Raw genomic sequence first — 18,931 nt, 5'->3', positions numbered from 1 at the left:
GTGCTATAATCTGGCCAAGTTGGCAAGGAAACTGACCACCACACCTGACACTACCAGGGCCCGTAGACCAGTCAGGGGCTAGAGGAGCCATTCCAGTGTTCAAGTTCCCATCACACCCAGAGGATCAGAGGCGGCTGAAGTGCAGACCGAGCCCTGGGTCCAATCCACAGGCATTGCCAGCTCACCAGTGCTCTTCGCCCATGCCAGGTCCAGCTCCATAAAAAGGGACATGGCTGTGCATTCACTCTGCTTCACTCTGTAGTCCTTGAGCAGGCTGCTGGTTGTGCCAGCCCTGTCTGAGGTACGGGGCACGGAGGTAAGGATCATGAGATGTGGGTCCTGCATGGAGGGGCTCAGGGCAGAGATGCTGCGGAGCTGGACATGGCTAACCTCCCTGTGCAGAACACCAACAGGACACAGCTCCCGAACACTCTGCCTTCCTGCATCCTTCCAGAATCGGAAGCTCCAGGCTAGGGGGAGTTAGAGGGGCAGGGAGTTAGCCTGTCTCCTGGCCCCTGACCTAGTAGCTTCTAACTGTCCCTGCTCTGAGCTTATGTGTAGCACAGTGGGCTTTCCTGTGGCGCACACACCTCTTAAAGTCAAGTCCAAGGGGAATTTACATAAGTCCAAGTTTGGATTTTGGCTGGAACATGTGGGCTGTTACCCTAGTTGCCCCTGCTGCTCTTTTGCAAATGTCTGCATGGGAGAAGTGCCCTTGCGACAGCTTCAGTATTGCCAGAACACAACCCACCTCCTTCCGCATAGAATGTCGTTCTTGGAATGGCCCCCTCCATCTGTCCCTATCCATTCACTACCTGTGGAGGAAAAGGCAAAGTGCTTTGGGAGGAGGGAGGGACTTAGTTCCTAACCAAATAGAGGAATTCTACAAAACCTCAGCTCTAACGTGCTTACAAGCTTCTGAAATGAAATACAAGTGGTGAAATGAGATCTGTTGCCATTGTAATAGAGTTTCTATAAAAAATAATAAAAGTAAAACAGGAGAGAAAGGAAACACTGCTTTGTGAGCCAACAGGGAAGTCATTGCGGTTTTAGCTTGGCCACTGCCGGATCAGATGGCAGAATTCTTGCAGACGCTAATCTAATTGCATGTTGTGTAGACACAGGACATTAGTTCTCAGCTCCAGTGGCCACAACCACCTTGCCTCCTCTTTCTCCACTCCAGCCTCACACACCAGAAACCCCAAGTATGCACACAGTGGAGAACTGCAGAACTGTCAGTGTGTGGCTGAACGCAAAGCAGCTGTTTTCCCGCGTGGCACACACAAAGCACCCTGCGGAGGGTCAGCGCCTGCCGGGCCTCTAGCGAGCCCCCTGCTGATGCCCTTAATTTGCTGTGACCGTTCTAAGGCTCCAGCCACTATAGACTGGCAAGATGAGCGAAGAGGTAACACACACACACACACACACACAGTCTGCAACAGAAGTGTCCTCCCACGAGCAGGCGGGCAGGACTGTGTGCAGGGCAGGGCTGCATTTATCAGTGCCTTTGTCTCTCCATAGGTGATGACAATTCCCTGTAGCCCACCTGGAATAACAACATTCCATGCAGCCCACCTGGAGGCTCTCTGCAGGTGGAACTTAATGAATCTGTGCTTCATGCTGTCAGTCTTAACCCTAGCCCAAGCCCCAAACCATAAACTTGTTTGGTTCTGTTGGATGAGGGCTCCCCTGGTGTGGTTCTCAAAGTGAGGTCCCAGGCCCAGCAGCATCAGCACCCCCTGGGAGCTTGTTCGAGATGCAGAGTCTCAGGCCCTGCCCCAGACCTAGTGAATCAGAAGAGAATGAGTCCTTCAGAGTCCAGCACTTTGTGTTTAGCAAGCCGTTGGGGGATTCTGACGCTTGGTGATCTGAGATCACTGCTCTGATGCATGACCCAGGGAGATGAAAAATGGGGATGCCAGCAGCTGGGTGAAGGTGGCCTTTGAGGGAATAATCCGGGAGAATACAACACGTAGAGGAGGGTTTGTTCCCAGGAAGTCTGTCTGCCTGATTGAGGACCACCTCTCTTACCTCTGACCACATGGGTACTTTGGCTGGCTGATCCTGTACAGTGAGAGGCGATGTCATCTGGGCTCTGCGTCTCTCTGTGCTGGGAAAGGGATTCACTGTGTGATGTGCATAACTCCAGCACAGGGCCAGATAACAAGATGCTCTTGACACATAATTTTTAAAGCATGCCACCTGCAGTGGGATGCAGATGATAGAAAATGGGGATTAGCTAATTGATCCATCTTGGCCTCAGATATACTGGTTATGCCAAGTCATTCATTCATGCAACAAATATGAGTATTTATCAGACACTTGCTATGTGCAGTCAATGTTCTAGGCACTTTGGATACAGTAATAAAATATACAAAATTTCTGCTTGCTAAGTTCACTTTCTAGTTGGGATGAAGGCCGTTTAAACTATGTAGCAGACTGGATTGTGGTGAATGCCAAGGAGAAGAATAAAGCAGGAAAGGGGGTGGCAGTTCTAGATGGGGGCACCTGAGAAGGTGATCTGTGAGATGGTGACATTCGAGTAAAACTCCAAAGGTGGTGAGGGATAGGGTCATGTGGCTAAGCAGTGGAAAACATTTTGGGTGAAGGGAATGGCAGGTGTAAAGGCCCTGAGGTCAGCCTGAAGTATTCAGAACAGCAAGGAGTCCATCGTGCTGATGTTGAGTAACTGAGGGGGTGAGTAAGAGGGGATGGGTTTGGAGAGATCATGGGTCTATTGGGGACTCTACGTAAAGGAGGGGTGTAATGTTACTCAGATTTTACAGTGTCTTCCGGCTCCTGGGCTGAAGCCAAGACCCAGGGACCCTGCCTCAGGACTCTGACTCAGATTGGCATAAACAATGTCTCCTAATTAAGCTTGGCCACTTTCCAAGCTTTGTGGGGCACAGTTGGACACTTCCATTTTAGGGATTTTTCCAAACTGTCAGAGTGAATATCTTAGTCTTCTCAGGCTGCTGTAACAAAAATACCATAGGGTGGGTGGCTTCTACACAACAGACATTGCATTCTCACAGTTCTGGAAGCTGCAAGTCCAAGATCAAGGCACCAGCAGATCTGGTGTCTGGTGAGGACTTGTTTCCTGGTTCATACATGGCACCTTCTGGCTGCATCCTCACATGATGGGAGGGACAAGGGAGCTCTTTGGAGTCCCCTTAAAAGGGCACTAATCCCATTGATGAGGGCTTCACTGTCGTGACCTAATCACCTCCCAAAGGCCCCACCTCCAAATACCATTACATTGGGGGTTAGGGTTTCAACATATACATTTTGGGGGGGACAAACATTCAGGCTGTAGCAGTGAGGTCAGTTAGGAACAACTTTTTCTATTTGTCAGGGGCCTTGGGTCTTCACAGGTGTCAATTCATTGTGCTGCAGAACTGAGACGTGGATCGAGAAGGCAGAGTTAGGAGGGGACACCAAGGCTCTGCCACTTCCTCTCTGTCCAGAGCAGACTTTTTCTCGTCCCTTCTCCTAGTGGTCACTCATCACCATCTTTGTTATCTCTTGGGACATCAAGTGGATGGGCACCGTTTTGTAGAAGAGGAGAACATAAGATCTGTGGTCTTCGTTGTGATACAAGTGAATGCCTTCGGGTCACTGTGGTGCTGGCGTCAGGAAGATGGGGGGACTGCTTTGACATTTTTTATTTTGAGAGTGAAATCATTTTGGTTATGTACATAGCCCGTTATGAAATAAACACCTGAAGCACTGTAGTGGCTACTGGGCTTAATTCTTTTCTCTCTGAAAATGAAAGTGTTTCAAACAAACAAACAAAAGGAATTTACAAAACAGACATTGCGTCTGATCTTTATCATGTAACTGCTGTAGAAATCTTATTCTGTAGAACATTTTATTCCCAAATGATGACTCCCAAAATGATGCTTCTCCCTCCACCCCCCAGTTTTCAAGATCTAAATGCAACATAGTCTCAATTGTAAAGAGAAATATACAATTAAATAAGGAAATTTTCTCAGGGAAACCTCAAGCCCCTTTCAGGGACAAAGAACTAACTGTTGTTGAGCTGGCGGGAGCTGGTGGTGACTTTTAATTAATTTTGTCTTCAACTGCTTCGGAGAAGGGTGAAGGAACAGGACTGTTGGGAAGAGGCTGAAATTCCAGGTGTAAGAGAGAATATTTAGTAAGGGTAAAAATAACACGCAGCTGTGAAGACAAACATCTACGGTTTCAGTTTGAGCCCCAAGTTCTGCATGAATCACTGCCGAGCTCCACCCGCCGCTCGGGACGTGGGGTCTGAAGCAGCTTTTCCACTGCCTCTGATTCAGAAATAAAACAGACCCGCAAATTACCCTGGAGCTCTCCAGACAATCCCTTCCTTGTCTGAGGTCCTGAAAATACCTTTTGTGGTGACTTACCTCGATTCATGCTATGAAACTTGATTAGGAGCTTGTTTGGTCGATTAAGACCAAGTATGTGCTTTTAGGATCCTTATGAAGAAAATCACCTGAGAAGCGTTATTTGTATTCAGGTTGGAGACAGGCCTGGGCTGCTTGTCCCCAGCCAGCCTCCTTGTGGGGGTCCTCTTGCAGAACTGACCTCTCTGGCCTTTTAGGGTAGAGCTGCCGAAGAAAGCCTTTACATTTCTTCCATGTGGCTTCATCACCAAGTTCTTCTCAATAAGAAATAATCTAATAAACAAAAAAGAGCATTCAGGAAGACAGTGACTTTCTAATAAGTGGTCTCGAGCTGAAGACGGTACTACAGTGAATATTATCTTGCTGACCCACAGGAGAGTTTACTGAGGTGCTATTAGGAACCAGTTGCCAACAAAAAACCACACACATGTGCATGCACATGCGCACACACACGCATGCATGCGTATGCGCAGACAGTATGCTGCTGTGTTAATTTGTATAATGCTTCACAGTCTGCAAAGCATATTCACACGTATCACCTCAGGGTGTTCTAACAGCAACCTCAAGGAAGCATTCAGTCCTTTCTGTGAATCTTCACACAGTTGAGCCTCAAGATGTTAAATGACTCATCCAAGGTCAACCAAGGTCAGCATTGGTTTCCTGATTCCAAGATAGGGGGCTTTCTATTGTACCACAGGTAGAAGGTGAGGAACTCAATGATTAGTTGGAGAGACTTGTTTATAAATTCACTCATTGACTCATTCATTACACAGACACTTACTGAGAAAATACAGAGAACAATGGAGGTAGAAAAGAGATGTTCCTCCCTGGAGGCCCAGGAAAGACTTACAGAGATGGTGACCCTAGAGGTGAGCTTGGACAGGTGGATACAGCAGGTGCCAGGTGGACATGGGCAGGGCACCAGCACTAAAGACAGAGGGAACAGCAAAAGCGAAGGCCCAAGGGGAGAGAATGGTTGGGGTGCTGTGGGATGTGGTCTTTGAGGACAGGGTATATGGAGTTGGGGAGAGGGGCTTCAGGCACTGGAATGCTGGCCTCATGAGAATGGAAACTCATGTTTCCCCAGCACCTGGGACAGTGCCTTGTGTAAAGAGATGCTCCATAAATATTCATTAAACAAATGAGTGAATTGAGGAGCCCTGGGGCTGGATGGCTGAGTAGAATCCAGGGCACTTGGATTTATCCTAAGTGCTATGGGCCATGGAAAGGGTTAGGTGGACATGGTGTAATGGATTGAATTTATGTCCCACCAAGACTAATTGAAGCTTGAATTGTGTTCCCAAGCTTTATGTATTGGAAACTTAGCCCCCTCTGTGACTGTTAAGAGGGGGGGAAATCCTATTGTGGTAATTGAAAGGTGGGGCCTTGAAGAGGTGATTGGATTGTAGGACCATGCAGTAGTGAGTGGATTAAAAATGGTGGTCAGGGGCATGGTTCTGAGGGCTTTAAAAGAAGAAGAGAGTCTGTCTCTGCTCTCTGCTTCCACCGTCTTGCAATGTGAGACTCCTGGGTCACTGTCCCCACCACCAGATGGACTTTAGACTTCCCAGTCTCAGAAACTGTAAGCAATAAATTTCATTTTCTTTATAAATCAACCCAGTTCCATGTATTCTGTTATAAGCAACACAAATGGACTAATACACATGGACAGGTTGGATTTGCATTTGGGGAAGAGCATTCTGATAGCAAGAGAGAGGAAGCTTTGGAAGTAAAGCTGGGGAGCACTCCAACATGTGATGGAGAGCAAGGTCCTGGGAAGTTGTCTCTGGATGCAAGAGGAATTCTGAGGAATGAGAAGCAGAATGGGTCTTGAAGGACAGGTAGATTTTCCATAGGATTGGTGGATTTGCCTCTACCGACTTGGAGATTTATTGATTTCTCCAATTCTGAGTTGACTTGCCTTGGACTTTCTCTAAGGCTGAGTGTCTCACTAACTGTTCTGAAGCAAAGGTGAATCACAGATTTGGTGTGGCTAGTGAGCTTGGGGCTGCCACCCGGGGCTGTGTTCAGTGACATCTTTGGATAAATGAGTTCTGTTCACGCTCACAGGGGTCGTACTATGCCAGCGTGAGGCTGAGGCTCCATGCTCTTCAAGCTGATGCCACCGCTGTGCCATTTCACTACGGGCTCTTCCATGACGGAATCCGCCCTGACTTAAGTAGACCCTGATGTGAGAAAACTCAAGTCAGACGCCAAGTGTATTTTGTTTTTCAAAGACCTAATTTTATAATTCTCGGTATGTTTTTACAGTCATATTAGCCCCCATCTTAAAAAAGTTATTAGGTATGGAAACAGCTAATGAGGCTTTAGTCTTGGGGATGTCCCACTTAATCTTAAAAAATTAGATTGACAGCTTTCCCAGTGGCCCAGCTTCTGTCCTGGTCCTCAGTTCTATCTTTCCAGGCCCATTATCTGAGTCAGATTCATCCCCACTCTGCTGTCTTAGCATGGGGGCTTCTTGTCTGCTTTCCTTTCACAATTGCAAATGTTGCCCATCATCCAGGTAGAACATACACTGTGCTCAGTGCCTCAGTGAAGATTTCGGGTGGTGCATATGACACTTGGCTGCACAATGAGGTGATTGATTTTCTTTTTTAACCAAACTTAGCAAACTCATATGTATGTCCAAGTAAACATTGTCATGTTCAGAGTCTCTCATGTGGCTGCCCCTACTCAGTTCAAGTCTGTAACACTCTTCTGTGACTGTCTTCAGGGCCACTCCGAGGATGTTCTTTTGAAAATACTCAACAGTGATGAAACTGAGTCTCCTGAGGGTCCATTCAATTATGTTTTATGTCTGGGAAAGAGCCAACTTACGTGAATTGACCAGATGACGTCATACAGCGTGGTGGTCAAGTACTTCAGCTCAGGACCCCACCTATCTAGGTTTAAATCCCCATTCCTCTGCCTCCTCTGCCACTGCTTGTGTAATCTTGGCACGTTGTCCGCCCTCTCTGCTTCATTTGTAAACTGCAGCTGCTGAAGAGTGTTTACTTCATGGAGCTATCGTATGGATGGAATGACTTAGTAACAACTAACATGTAACATTTTTCATGTGCTGGGTGTGGTTTTAAGTGATTTACCCACATTTATTATGATATAAATACTGAAGAGTCTGGAGCTATCTCTAGTGTGAGTAAATAATCAAATACTGTTAGAAGATGAGCCAACTAAAGTCTGTAAAGATCTGGTTACCCATAATGTATTAGGCGCTCTCAGAGATGCAATTATTACCTTATTTCATGCTAACAAATTTGAATTTAAAATCTAGAAGTTAGGGGAGTATGGAAACCAGAGGGATATATATCACTGCATCTCTCAAGGGATTTTTTTTTCATTTTTGATTGTTTATTTAATTTTTATATTTCTGCAATGATTTCCCTGATTGGTCAATTCTTTCCAGAAGCAGTGTCAAAAAGCCAGTATGGGGGACTGGCTGAGGACACGTAGTCTCTGGATTTCTGTAGGTGAATCACCTGCGAGCTCTGTGCTTGGAGTGTCTGCTCTGTCACTGGTCCCTAATGACACTGCATGGAATGCTCGTAGATTTGTTATGGGATGCTGGGAAGGATATTGTTTACTATATCACCCAATTATCTTCATGAGAAGCCCTGAGAGAAACTTCTCTCAAGTCTCAGCCCAGGAAAGGCTTTGCTTCTGCTGAATAACTGGTTTGTGTTTATCTCGTTGACACCTTGAACCTTGTGATCGGACCCACTTCCCTCTTGGCCTTGGCCAGTAGAACGCTCTGAGATAAACTGGTGTGCTGCTTCTAGCAACTATAAATTGTAAGCTTGCTCATTGGGCTGCTTTTATCCCCTGGTTACTCCTCTGCCTTTTTTTTCCCACTCATGTATGTTTTCTTAATTATTTACATTCTTATTTTGCCTTGTACGCATTTTTATAATCCACCTCAGACTTCACGTACTTTGAGGATAAGCAGGGGCATAAAATGTATTCAAAACCATCACACACATGCATAAGTGGAACTCTAGAATTGCAGAGGAAAATTCTGGAGTCCCTCCCCTAGAAAACTGTTAATGTAAGATAAACATTTGTTCATTCAAGTTCTGCTTGGGAAAGGAATTTCTTTCAGTCTTCTGATTTTATAACCCTTTGAGAACCCAACAAGGCTCAGCAACACATCTGCCTTCTCACCTCAATTTAAATTGAGCAAAATTTCCAATTTATTTGATATTCTTTGCCATGTCCTTTTATTATTAATTCAAAATACTAGGGTGTTTAAAGAAGTCAGTTCTTATGGTCAGAGTATAATGATTATGATCAGAACTTAATCTCCATGTGCTATTTAACAGGGATTTATTATTAGAGGCTCAACAGGCCAATTTAATAGGGCACAGGTCTCTGGTCATCAGGAGAAAGGCACTAATAACCCTATAGTTTTCATCATGAAGGTTGAGGCATCTTTCTACAGTATTTATGTACCTCATGGAGTGACCACGGTTGTGCCCAAATGCCATGGGGAAGTGTGAGATTGCTGCAGAGGCTAAACTCAAGTTGTGTGGCCCCAAGGGTGTTGTCAGGGAGTTGGGAAGTGATACAGCTGACTTTTGAGCACCCTGGCCTTCGTTCCTTTCCTCCTCAGAATTCATTCTAAACAGCCTTCCACTCTTGGGCCGACCCTCTCCAGATAGGGAATTTCTCCTGCTGTGAGCAGAGTGAAGCATGTGTCCTCCCCACTCCTATTCCCTCTCACCAATGCCACATATTGTATAGGACCAGTGTTTTGTGGGTCACCAATAGAACCCAGACCTGAAAACGTGGACTTGAGAGTACAGTTAAGACAGTGATTTCTGTGTGTCCCTAGAGGAAAGAGTCTTTGAGAGCAACATCTTGAACTGTGCTTATTTGCAATAAAGACATTTATGCCTGAAACAATAAGACAGACATTTCATATTCACCAAATGATTATTTGGCAGGCATCTAGTGAACAGCCTTAGAATTTTTAAAGAAACTGCTGCAGCACACACGTACAGGTACCAAGAATGCATGTTCACGGGGATGCACTTTGCTGTGTGCATGTTAAAAGCAATGCATCGAATGTCCAAATCCCTATCACGTCAGAATGGGGAACATGTGGTCCTCTGTTCAGGACAGTGCTTGGTGTAGGTAGGGTACCAAGCTGTCTGGGGAAAGGTTTTCCCTGGTTACATGTAAGCCACGGAATGCACAGTGAAGAGTAGCTGCAGTGCGGCAGCAAGGGGCAGCTCTCTGCAGGGCAGATCTTTTCTCACTGCAGTGGGGCAAAGAGCTGCAAATATATTTATAGTGGGAATTTTAAGTGAACAATTTTCAGTTCTCTGAATTGTGATAAGATTTCCTTTTCTTAAATAAAGCAGTGTCTAAATAGATGCCTCTGAAAAATTCTTTTCTTCTCCAGGAATTACCCCTATTGATGTCTTTTATACATGTCCAGGTTGTGTCATGCACACACCTGCTGCGCTGGTAATGAATAGTCTCTGGGCTAGCACGGTGTGTCAGGACTAGTGCTGCAGTGCACACATTAAATCAGTCACATGTGGGCCAGGGAGTTCTTGGAGCCTTCCTGAAATTAAGATCTATGTTACCTTTTAAAGGACGGCCTTTTTTTCATGGAGGCATTCTGTGCAGGGGCTGGAAGCATGGATGGCAAGTTCAGGCTGCCCAGCTTCAAGTTGCAGTTCTGCATCCCCCTGGCTCTGAGACTTGGAGCCAGTCCCTTATCTGTGTAGTCGGCACACACCTCTGTGAAATGGAGATGGTGCCAGCACCTGCCGTGCTCCCTGGCTCTCAGCAGGGCCCACGTGTGTGAATGCCACTCTTATGCTGTTAAAATCTCCAAGAGAACTAACAAGGGGAAATGACTGAAAAGTGAGGATAGAACAACTGGGACCTGCTTAAGCACTATTTGTGGAATACCTGCTTTGGGTCCCGCACATTCATGACTCTGTGGGGTGACCCTCCCCCTCTTTGGGGTTGAAGTTCCCTTAGATTTATTACAAAAACTATTTGAAATGGCCAAAACCGTGGCTTCATCCTATCTTCCTCTGAAGCTAAAGCAAAATACATTGGAAAAAAACCTTATTTTTTCATTGCCCCAAAGGTGCAAGTTTAGAAAACAGGGTCAGATGGTCTCATTTAGTTGTTTTCTTCAGTGGAAGATGGAATGGTAAAACTTAATGAGTTATGTTTTGTGGTTGTAAAGTGAAAACAAAGTCATCTTATTAAACATTTCCCCTATTTTAAATATTCACACATAATTTTGCAAAGCTCTGGTGAAACCATTTTAATAATTCATTATATCCAGATTTGTTGAGGGATCTATTTTATGCCATAGGAAAACTCTTGTGAAATGTGCCTAGAGTTCTTGTCCTCGGATACGGAAATTAGACTTTTAAAATTAAAAGAAAATGAAAGACAGTTTGATCTGAAGAGTTCATAATCCCCAGTGTCCCCTGTTTCTATAATTGTATACATCTCTTCGATCTTTAACATTTCAGGTGGTTAACTGACTCTCGAGAAGAAGGAATTGATGATCCCTGGTATACAGTAGGCACTCAAGAAGAATGGTCTAAATGGACAAAGGAAGGGCTGAATCTGAACAAAGTTCGTCCTAGACCTGACAGGTCTTACCTGAGTCACTCCTATCACCTGGGCAGCATCTAAAGTCTTTTTTTAAAAATTGAAACATAATTGATACATAATTGATTTCTGTGGGGTACAGAGTTGCCTATCAATACCTGCTTGTAATACGTGTTGCTCAAATCAGGATAATTCGTATATTCAATATTATGCAATGTTACTGTTTTTCATGGCCTCCGTCGTTTTATCGATTCCTAAAGAACCAAATCCTTCTACCTTCTCTTCCCTAGTAACTTCTTTCCTTGAGACAAATATACCAAAACATACACACTCCACTCAACTAATGGAATTTTCCAAAAGAATGGGAAACTAAGTTTCAAGTGAAGACATTCTGTGTTTTGATATTAGGATGGGTCTTCTACAGATAAATCTTTGAAGCCAGGAAAAAATAGCATCAAGAGGAAATAATGCATGTGTAGGCAGTGTTGGAAATATTCAGGATCCGCTCCATGGGAACTTAGGCCATTATTATTTTAAAATTCCCTTTGTGTTGGCACAGCCGCCAGGACACCATCAGGCAGGCTGTGTACTTCCAGGTCCATAGGGCTTGATACTGTGTGACTCTGCCTGTGACCTCCATCCACACATGGTAACAGTTCCTTCCCCATTGTCAACATATTTGCAGGTGATGCTGAGAACAAACCTATATTTTCAGAGTTCCCAGACTCTGAATGGGCTCTTTCCAGGGTCCTGGGCCCTGGGTCAGCCCTTCCTGTCCACACCCTGGCCCCAGCCTTTGGGTGTGGAATGACCTTCTCGATCCCTCTTCAGCTCTGTCCCACCCAAACTGTGCCCTCCTGCCTCAGATGGTTTTGACCTTCTCAGACTTGAAGTTCGAGGCTGCACCAGGCCTGTAGTTCTCTGCAGAGCTCCAATGAGCCAGGAGTGGAGGAGAAAAACAGGGCTGACAGGAGGGGAAGCCATGGCCTTGAACAGTGGGGTAGGTATCTAAAATCCAGAGAGTGCAGACTTGCAGATGCCCAAGAATACAAACAAACAAACAAACAAAAAATGGTTTGGACAGAGCTTAAGAGGCATTTCCAGACATCCGCCTTAGATGATATAACCTCAGTATCAAAGCCCTCAGCTGCAATGACCCTGTGTTAACCATCTAAGAAGGCGTTGGCATATTTTTTCTGTTTTCTAGTTAAGTTGGATTGTTTATTTGGCATTTCCCTATTAGATATGATTTTACCATATCCTATGGCTTTCAAATCTCACTTTTTTTAAAATAAATTTTTCCTTTCGTCTTTTTCTAGAAAAGCAGGTTTATCTTTATCCAAATGACAGCAGCTGCCTTACTAACAGCAGCTCTGTGACATGCTGTCTGAGGTCTGTCGCTGGCTCCTCTCGGCATCTCACAACTAGTTTGCCATCCCTTTACTTGAGGTCCTTGGGGGCTGCTGGGGTCCCCTCTCATGCCACCTCCCCAAGTGTCAACCCCGCCCTTCTCTGCCCCACCCACTGTGCCTAAGCTTGGAACGCTGCGAGCCTTCAAAGCTCCATATCTAAAGATTGGCTTCAGGGATTTGCAATTCAACACAATAATTTCATTCTGAGGTTTTGGAGAGAAACATCGCTCTAGGATAAAACTCCCTGAGCAGCGAGTGTCCCTGGTGCTACCTCCCAGCATCTGTCTATGTGGCCTGTTTACTGTCACATATGAGAACAAGCAGCAGTTCACTGTTATTGCAAGTGCTCCCAGGAAGTTGTCACAGATGGAGTTTTGACATGACAGCTTCAGAAGGAGCTGGCTTAACAAAGAGAAGCCAGGTGGCAGCTTGGCTTCCCACGTGCCTGCTGTGTGCTTCTGCCAAGCATGGGTGCAGGCTGAAAACAAAACACCCTGGCCTGGGTGGCTGAGACAAACAGGAACTTACTTCTCACAGTTCTGAAGACTGGATGTCTCAGATCAAGGTCAGGGTCTGCTGAGGGCTGTCTTCTTGATTGCAGATGGCCTGGCTGCCTTCTTGCTGTGTTCTAACATGGCAGAAAGAGAGGAAGAAAGAGAGAGAATGAACCCTCTGGTTTCTTCCTCTTCTTATAAGGGCACTAGTCCCATCATGGGTGCTCCACCCTCATAACCTAATGTAATACTAATCACCTCCCAAAGGCCCCACCTCCCAATACCATCACATTGGGGGTTAGAGCTTCAACATGTGAATTTCAGGGGGACACAAACACTCAGCTCCTGCCAGGCACTGCATTTGCCTTTTCACACGTCTCTCCTCCTTTCTCCCTCAGCTTCTGCCTCCTCGCCCTTCCTGGGCTCTAGCTGTGGATCATGAGAAGAACACGGAGGCGTGCTCTTTCTTTGCCCTAATAATAGCAGACTTTATCTTCTTCTCCTGCAGGAACTCCCCTGATGAATGCAGCGTGGCGAAAGGCGGGAAGATGGTGGGCAGCCCAGACACTGTCGGGATGAACTACGGCAGCTACATGGAGGAGAAGCACATGCCACCCCCAAACATGACCACGAACGAGCGCAGGGTCATCGTTCCAGCAGGTCAGAGGTTCACAGGCTTCCCCCTGCTCAGTCAGCAAACTACGCCTCCCCAAAAGGGTGGGCTGAGCGTCGCCGAGCGTTCTTCCTCCTCCCTGTGGCCGTGGGTGACCTCAGTTGTCTAGAGCAGTGATTGTCAATGGGAACCCACAGAAGGCTGTCTATGGATGTTGAAATGTTTGCTGATATGTGGCAAAGTGGGAAAAATAAGGGTAAAGACACATGCACACTCACACACACCTATGCACATGTGTGTGAGAGTATGTCTGTGTATTAAATTTTAGAACATGTGACAGAGCTATATATGACTCCCGACTCTGTATTTTGCCAGAGAAGAAAACACACACACACACACACACACACACACACACACACAGAGAGAGAGAGGGAGAGAGCAGGCAAAAACACACATGCTAATGCACACACATGCTAATGCACACACACACACATGCACACACGTGTGTATATGTCCATGAAAGGTGACCTTTCTAGGAAGAAATTGCCCTTTCTGTAAGATTATTTGATGTCAAATATCCTGTCTTTTATGGAATGCTATTTATAATACATGGTAGGCTTATTTGTTTTTTAAATGTTTTTATCTGGCAAAATAAAAAGTTGAGAGCCATATATTGCTCTCTCCCATGTTCTTAAAAATCTAAATTCCAGCTATCACTGGCCTGTAATATAGATTCTAATAACCAGAGTAATTCTTCCCTGCAGAAGTAATTCAAACCCAACGCAAGGGATAGCTCCCTTGAATTTGAGGGAAATGCCAAGAACTCATTTATTTAACAAAACTAAAGGAAATAGAAGGAATGACTTAAAGCTCCTCAGAGGATATGTGCTACATAAAAATGATAATATAACAACAGCATCAACAACGGTCCCAACTTGGTGAGCCTTTACTCTACACTCAGTAAACACTTTAAAGACATTATCTCATGCAATCTGGGGAAATAGGTAAGCTTATCCTAACTTCCCCAATGAGGAAAATGAAGCTCAGAGAGGCCCACTGACTTCTCCAAGGGCACACAGCCAGTAAGAGGCCAAGGTAGAATTCAGACAGCTCGGACTCCTTTCCTCTTTTCCTGTTGGCACTAGATGAAATCTCAGCTCCTTACAGTGGTCTCTGTGGGTTCCCTCTTGCCACCTATTCCAGCCATGAGGTCAACCTGAGGTTCTGCCTCAGGGACTTGAACTTGCTGTCACCTCAGCCTGAAAACCTTGACTCCAGGTAGACCCACTTCTCTATCCTTCATCGAGGCTCGGTGCAAACATTGCCTCCCCAGAGAGGCCTTTCCCAAGCCCCCTTCCCAGAGCTGCTACCCACTGCACCCTGTGACTCTCCATCCCATGTCTGCCGAATGTTTCCTTGTTTCCTTTATTCCCATCTGTCATTATATTGTATATTTATGTAAAAGTTTCCTTATTGTCTTCCTCAATAGAATGGAAGCCCAACAGGGCCCTATCTGCAGAGCTGAGTGTGGTGCCCGGTGTAGAGGAGGTGCCCAATGCATGTTAACAGCCAGGCAGCTAGCCCTGGGCTGCACTGCATGAGATATTCCTCACTGTCAAAGTAGGAGATTGTGTGCATGGTGAAGCTTGCACAGACTCGGTTTTCCCTTGCTCTGGGGTCACCTAAATTCCTCTCTGCAAAATGTCGACGTGTGACGGCAAACAGGTTCAGATCCTGTGATATAGAAACGATACAATTTCCCCCCTTACACTGCATAGGGTCGTGGCCAGTGGGCTTGTCACTTTCCAAATGGGAACATTCCAAGTGCAGAGTACTTGGCAAAACATCTGATGTGGATTTGTAAATAGGGTTTCTTCCCAGGTCTGTCCCTGTGTGGCTTTCAGCAAACCACATGAACCAGATTCGATGCCATTAGGTGTGAAAGGGGTCGTCTTCTGGGGTCATGCCTGACTTGGAAGCACATAGTAAGACTTTTATAGGAGATCGCAATGGTAAAGTTCCATGTGTGCCCATGTATAAGGGGGACAACACTGTTCTTAATATTTATTGAAAGGCAGTTGACACATATACAGAGGCCATACATTTGGTCATGGAAATTGACCTATAAACCTGAGATGACCTCATTTGAGGCCGTGTCTTAGAGCATGGAGAAGTTCCCACTGGGCAGAAAAAAACTGGAAATGCAAATGTCCCCAGTGCCCATTCTCCATGTGTGGTACCTAAAAAAAGCTTTATGACAGGGATGTACCTGGGGCGGGGGGAGGGCAGGGACACTGTTGTCCCAAATACTAGCTGGACATGAACAGATGAGTTAGAAACTGAAAAGAAGCCCCCCACCCTTTGCCTTCCTCCTTAAGAATGTGATTTCTTCAACTGAGGCAAGGCAAAGTTTTTAGCTCTCTAAGATGAGAGAATCAACCTGAGGAGAGGCCTGCATCAAACAGTCTTTTCTCGGTTTCTCATAGAATCACAGATGCGGGAGAGAATAGCTGTTACCATCTTTTAACTGGTGAAGTTGTATTTCTGTGATGTCATCAATATCCATTTTAAAGGGCCAGACTTGAGTCCTTCTACATTAAGGAAAGTATTTAGAAGACAGGAGAGATGTTTATGGGGGAAAGAGGCAAAGAGCCAATTTAATCTAGTCTGAGCATCCAGCATTTCTTCATAGGTGCTCATTAAATATTGGTTGGATGGATGGAAGGATGGTTATGCAGATTGGCTCATGTTAAGTTTTGGTGTAAGGGCTGTTGCTTTTACTCCTAAAGAAAGCACTTTTTCAGCTGTCCCCTCCTTCAGTTGCTTCATGCCAACGCAGGCAGTTATTCAGTTAATAGTGTTTGTAAAAGAGCTAGTTGTGGCTGGTTTTGCAAGTTGTGAGTCTTTCAGTTATTGGTCAAGCTTCACGTACTTGGGCTCGTGCACACACACAGATGAACACACATACACACACCCGGGTTCATTGCACAATCTGGAGAGTTCTCCAGTGTGGCTGTGAGATCACAGGACTCCGGGCAGTTCTAGGAGCTGTCGTGTCTGGCCTATCTGGCATTTTGAACATGGAGCACTCTACATACGGCTAGAACTCTCCAGACCTGGTTCCGACTGGCTCATGTAGTTCTGACTAATTAGACACATTGCTTGGCATCCATAAATGCAAATCACAAAGATAGCTGAATGTAAAGCAACTAATTAAACCATTATTCATAAGCATTGGTACCATTTATCAACTACATACTAGCGTTCATATCCTACACATAAAAATGGTCCTAATATATGCTGATGGATAAATTGGTACGTAGACTGAGAGGTGACGACACAGAGGACTTGGGGGCATTGTCTATGCTCAGACTGGGTTCTTATACTCTGAATTCAGTTTTGAGAAGTGATTCCCCTCAACCCTGGTTTTGAGACTTACTGTCTTTAATTAACTCAAGAGTTTTTAAGAACCCATAAAACATCCCTAATGAATGTGTACCATCATTTGCTATATTTACATTGACTCTTATTTCAGAATGGATTTAAGAAAGCTCATGTAAATCTTCACAAAAGAGCAACATGGAATCAACTTTAAAAATGAATGGATTAGGAGCATTGTTTAATGTAAGAATTTAACAGAGAATAAAACCAGGAGTGAGGTTCACATATATTTACACACACACACACATACACACACACACACACAAACACACACACCCCTGTATATGCATTTGTGTGTATATATATATATATATTTTTTTTTTAATTGAAAACTTTTAAATCCTGCAGAATTGCAAATGGTGAGTGTTATTTGGACCCAGGGTATCAGCAGGCAATGCAAAGAGGATGTCTTGCTCAGTTCCATGATTCAATGTCCATATGAGAAAAAGAAAGTTAATGTGGCCCAGCTCTTAATTCTGAGTCTAGAGAAAGATATGTTTCTTTGTTTGTCATCAGGAGGATAAGAAGGAGAATAATTAGAAAAGCCTTCAACCAGGAGGGCCACCAGACGTCCTAGGTAGTCTGGTTTAAGCCCGTTGTCCTGGAAAGATTGCTGGTTGTGCCCTCTCAAAGTATTGTTTAGACAGTTAAGTCCCATCTCTACTTTTCATCCATCTATTTGCTGTACATATCTGTGTACCTAGATTAACATCTTATAGGGCTGGCCGAACTGTTGTAGATCCGAGTGTCATTCAGTCTTAAGGGAGGGGCCTGAGCAGTGCCACCCAGTTAAATGGCTCTTTGTCGGCCCAGCTGGTAATTTGGAGGTGGTCTGGAAAGTGTTTTTTGAAGTGTGGTCAGAACCACTTGCATCAGGATTACCTGGATAACATATACGTTGATTGAAGACACACATTTTAAATGTTCTGAATCCGGGTGTGAGCTTGGGGATTCCACATTGTGAACGTGCTCCTCTGGTGATTTTCATGCAGGATAGGTTTGAGAAGTTCTAGTCTGGACAGAAGACATCAAATAAATTTAGTTTTAATACACTTGAATTATTTTTAATAAAGGCATGGCATATGTCACTTTTAGAAGAGGGGAGTGGACAAAAGGAAGGGTAGGAGTGACTAACAGTATCACATTAACTTTCCAAAAAATGAAAAAAAACAACAAAAAGAAGAGTCACCCATTCAATAGGAAGGAACTTTTCTCTTCTTAAAACTTCTCCAGTAAGATGTATTCTGGGGGCCTGTCATTAGTTGGCATGATTAATGATGTAACAGCTGGGTGTCCAAGCACCCGAGGGAGAACCTAGGACCATTAAAGGCACAACACATAGAGTGAGAGCTGATCAAGCCCCTCAGCTCCATTTGTTTGGTGTCAGCTCTGGGCTCCATTCTGACAAATTGGATCTATCTGAGTACTAGGCCAGTAGCCAAAGACAGGTTGGTACCACTCAGGAATCTGACTTGCAGGTGTTTTCAGTTCTGCCTCACCAAGGCTATGAACTTAGATCAATGTGTAGAAACAATGGGTTCCCATTGTGCAATGGAACTAATAAGTTCTAAAGAACTTAAGCTTCATGATGTCTCATAAAACACCTGCTGTCGGGGATGGTGTCCCTCGTGTGCTGGGCATGCCTCTGTACTTGATGAAAACTTGCAATAGTTACTGTGACCTTTCAGGTCTCAACAGAGTGCGTGCTGATGTGCCAACCAAGCAGGCTAACAAAGAGGAAAGCCCAGTCTTCATCCACTTCTCTCAAAGTTGCAAAATGCTGACCAAAATGCAATAGGACTCTGGTTATAGCAGCTTATAGCATTTTGAAAGATTTCTTTTGTTTGTTTTTATTCTCTTAAATAGGTGCTCAAGTATTTAGCTTCTCAAATACTTCTGCTTTTAATTTTAAAGTAATCCACTCTGAGCATAGCCCCTGTAGTAGTCAGTGGTCTCAGAGACGGAGAGCGGCCA

The 18,931-nt window shown here is 44.9% G+C and overlaps 1 protein-coding gene across 2 annotated transcripts in view; it reads left to right on the top strand.

Annotated features, from left to right (window-relative positions):
- The window catches only part of ERG (ETS transcription factor ERG), a 113,386-nt gene that overhangs the window by 52,117 nt on the left and 42,338 nt on the right, over positions 1 to 18,931 (top strand). For both annotated transcript variants that reach the window (XR_010023359.1, XM_063092840.1), the window contains exon 3: positions 13,412 to 13,563. Coding sequence is in view for 1 of the 2 variants with exons in the window: in XM_063092840.1 (XP_062948910.1) it covers positions 13,412 to 13,563 (152 nt within the window). In the remaining variant the exon portion in view is untranslated. The remainder of the gene's footprint in view (positions 1 to 13,411; positions 13,564 to 18,931) is intronic.

Source organism: Cynocephalus volans, chromosome 1, assembly GCF_027409185.1.
Source record: "Cynocephalus volans isolate mCynVol1 chromosome 1, mCynVol1.pri, whole genome shotgun sequence".
Lineage (NCBI taxonomy): Eukaryota > Metazoa > Chordata > Mammalia > Dermoptera > Cynocephalidae > Cynocephalus > Cynocephalus volans.
The sequence above is the reverse complement of the archived record's forward strand: the minus strand, read 5'-3'. Positions and strand labels throughout refer to the sequence as shown.